Consider the following 3,401-nt stretch of genomic DNA (forward strand, 5'->3'; position numbering starts at 1 on the left):
GTGTCCCGTCCAGGGTGCATTCTGATGTGAGCCGGTTGCTCATCAGATAAGCTTTGACTCCCATGATTTTCTGTTGAGATACTATGTAATGATACATTAAGTACTTTAAATAATGTTTATTTACAGTTGTAGAAGTTATGATAAGGACAGGCCCACTTATTCTTTTTTACTAACAGACATGCTATCATTAATGGGCATGTCCTCTTTTTTACTGGACCTTTTATTATACTATAAATTCCTTTTGAAGATGTAGCCTTTGAAATTTGCCTCTCTCTTTTCTCCATGCACTTTGGTGTAGATGACCTGCCAAGGCACATCTTTGGACAAACTCCTATTATTATGTTACATTAAAGTCATTGTACCCAACTTCATTAGATGCTTCTTTAGTCATCTCGGAAAAAAAAAAACTGTTGATACTCAGGCTTTGTTTTCTCCAACATTGCTTCAAAGTATCTTAAAATGTCAATGATTTAAATTATGTTTAATACATTTTCATATTGTTAAACAGTATGTGTTCATAGATCATTCTTTTTGTAGGTCCTTTGGGCCTGCTTCCTCCAGCACTAACTCTCTCTGGATTAATAAGAGCTACAGCTATAGTTCTGCACTCAGCGGCCTCTGGGGACACTGTGAAGAGCTGCCCATAAAAGCAGCTGAGATGAGAGAAAGAGTTTCTTGTCCGGCAGGTGTGGGTCATTCTGGAACAATACTGTACACTGATTTAGACACAGACTCAGATTACATCTGTAATCACAGGTATGTGGAATAGAAATGAACAAATACAAATAATAGTTTTATTATAGATTTGTAGTTTATATTTAAACTATTTTGCATGTTAATTGTTAAAATTCTCACATTAATACATTTTCATACTTCTTATTTTGAATAATACTTTATCATACTTTGTTTCGAATCTTGTAAGTACATGTAATAGTAAACCAAATAGTGCAAATTTGTTCTGTATTTTTTCATTGTGTATATTTTTGTCAGTGTTGAATATCTTGAAGACAAAATATTATTGTTAGCAGTGTATTCTAACAAGCCTGCCTCGAGAATGTTTGTAATATAGAATTCAAACTTTTCAGAGTGATTAGCTTTTGAACTGCTACCACTTTCTTAGTTTACTACAGATTATTCAAGGATATAAGAATATAGAATTATATAGTATCTATTCAGAGATGTTATCTTCATTCAAGATTATTCATTCCAAGTTTGAAAATGCTGCACCTATGACAGGCTCACCATGAGGTTTAGATTAAAATACTTTGGGCAATCCATCCCATTTTGATTTAAAATACATTTCTGTAATTGAATCTTCAGTGTTTGGAGATCACATTTGATCTTAAAATATCAGTTTTCAAACCAGATGGGTGTTTCTCCATGAAGTTTGCCAAATTACTTAAAAAAACATTTTGTGTTAATTTACAAGTTCAACTATCTCATGCCATTAATATAAGATTTTTATTAATATCAATCTGTTTCCACTTTTCAATATTTTTAAGGGTATTATGAATTATGTTTTTTTCCAAGCAAGTCAACTTTAACATCTTAATAATCCACTTTTACTTACAGTGAAAATGGATCTTTAATACCACCTTAAGGCAGGGAGTAGGAAATGAAGGGAATTAGTTGATGCTTTTCATCTCTGAACTTATATTTTTGTTCTGTTCATAAACTTGTCTTACTGAGTGTTGTAACTTGTAAGCACACGACACAAGAATCACTCATATTAAACAAATGAGAAAAATGTGAACTTTGAAATTCAATATCCTTTAAAGAAAAATGTTGTTGTATTCAATTTTAACCTATTATTCCTGCTTATCTGCAACTCTTTATCAACTTTATCACACAAGTTCAGGTTTTATCATTCCTCCCAGCAACAGTCCTGAAAAACAGTCTCTCACTATACTACTGATGCTGCAATATTAAACAGAAGAAATTACTCAATAATGTAAAACATAAAGGTTCACTATGCAATAGGTAGCATAATTTCGAAGGACTTTAATATAGTGGCAAATAAGGCCTTTACTTGACGTGCTGTAATAAAGACAAGTGAAAAAAGAGATATCACAAGGGGGCACGAGTGACGTAAGCTATGTACAGTACATACCTATGTCTCAATTCAGACATCTTCAAACATTTCAGGGTAGTGGTTACTTGATTACAAAATATCAAAAGGAAGGAAAAAAATATAATATTCACATGTACAGAGCTGTATTACTGTAAAGTGGATCATCTGAATGAGTATTCCATCTGTAATCACAGATTTTATTAACCATATTTATGAATCTGTGTAGTGCAAGGGAATATAAACTTCACTCATAGCTTTACTTATAAGCTTGTTGTAAAAATGTTACTGTTTGATGTTTAACATCTTCTATTCTTTCAAATCCTTTGGATTGTTTTTTCCAAACCAAACTAACACACTGTATGTGCACTTATCTTCTGGCTTTCCAGTTTTCTGCCTCTGAGACATGAGTGACTCCAATAGAACTCTGCACTATGAATTCATCATTGTGGGATTGTCTGGCTTGGAGGAGCACTACACTGCTCTCTTCATCTTCTTTCTCATCCTCTTCCTGGCAACCATCCTGGGTAATCTGCTCATCATAGTGTTGGTCACATTGGACTACCGGCTCCACATGCCCATGTACTTCTTCCTGTGGAACTTAAGTCTCTTAGATATTCTGCTGACAAGTACTGTCATACCAAAGTTGCTAACAGTTCTTTTGCATCATGACAACATCATCTCTTTCTCAGGCTGTTTTGTGCAGATGCATTTTTTCATATCATTTGCTACAGTTGAAGGATTCATTGTGGCAGTCATGGCTTTTGATAGATATGCTGCAATAGTAAAGCCTTTGCATTACAAAACTATCATCAACACCAAGGTTTGCATCACAATGACTGTCACAGTCTGGGTGCTGGGTTTCCTTGCACCTCTTCCATCAATAGTACTGGCAAGTATGTTTCCATTCTGTGGATCAAACCTTATTTTACACATTGTCTGTGATTACCCCACTGTAATGGCTTTAACCTGTGGTGATGTTACAGCTCAAGTCAATTTTGCTCTCTTAATTGCCATGATTGCAATCTACATCCCTTTTCTCTATGTCCTGTGGACATACTGTAGAATTATGTATTCAGTTATGAAACTGAAAACTGTGGAGAGCCGTAAGAAGGCCTTCTCAATGTGCTCTTCACACATGACTGTGGTGTTTCTGTACTATGTATCTGCTGCTGTGGTGTATATTGGTCTGAGAGTGGAAAATATCCCTCCTGATGGATGCATCTTTATTGGTGGGCTGAATTACTTCCTCACTCCATTGGTCAACCCCATTATTTGCAGCTTAAAAAGTAAACAAATCATAGCAGCAGCATACAGATATCTAAGACTCTAG

The 3,401-nt window shown here is 34.8% G+C and overlaps 1 protein-coding gene across 1 annotated transcript; it reads left to right on the forward strand.

Annotated features, from left to right (window-relative positions):
• The first annotated feature begins 2,474 nt into the window (after positions 1–2,474).
• Positions 2,475–3,401, forward strand: LOC148836387 (olfactory receptor 6N2-like). The gene has a single exon (XM_088912725.1). The coding sequence runs from the start codon at positions 2,475–2,477 to the stop codon at positions 3,399–3,401; it is 927 nt and encodes a 308-aa protein (XP_088768851.1).

Source organism: Atractosteus spatula, chromosome 4 (assembly GCF_055471065.1).
Source record: "Atractosteus spatula isolate fAtrSpa1 chromosome 4, fAtrSpa1.hap1, whole genome shotgun sequence".
Classification (NCBI taxonomy): domain Eukaryota; kingdom Metazoa; phylum Chordata; class Actinopteri; order Semionotiformes; family Lepisosteidae; genus Atractosteus; species Atractosteus spatula.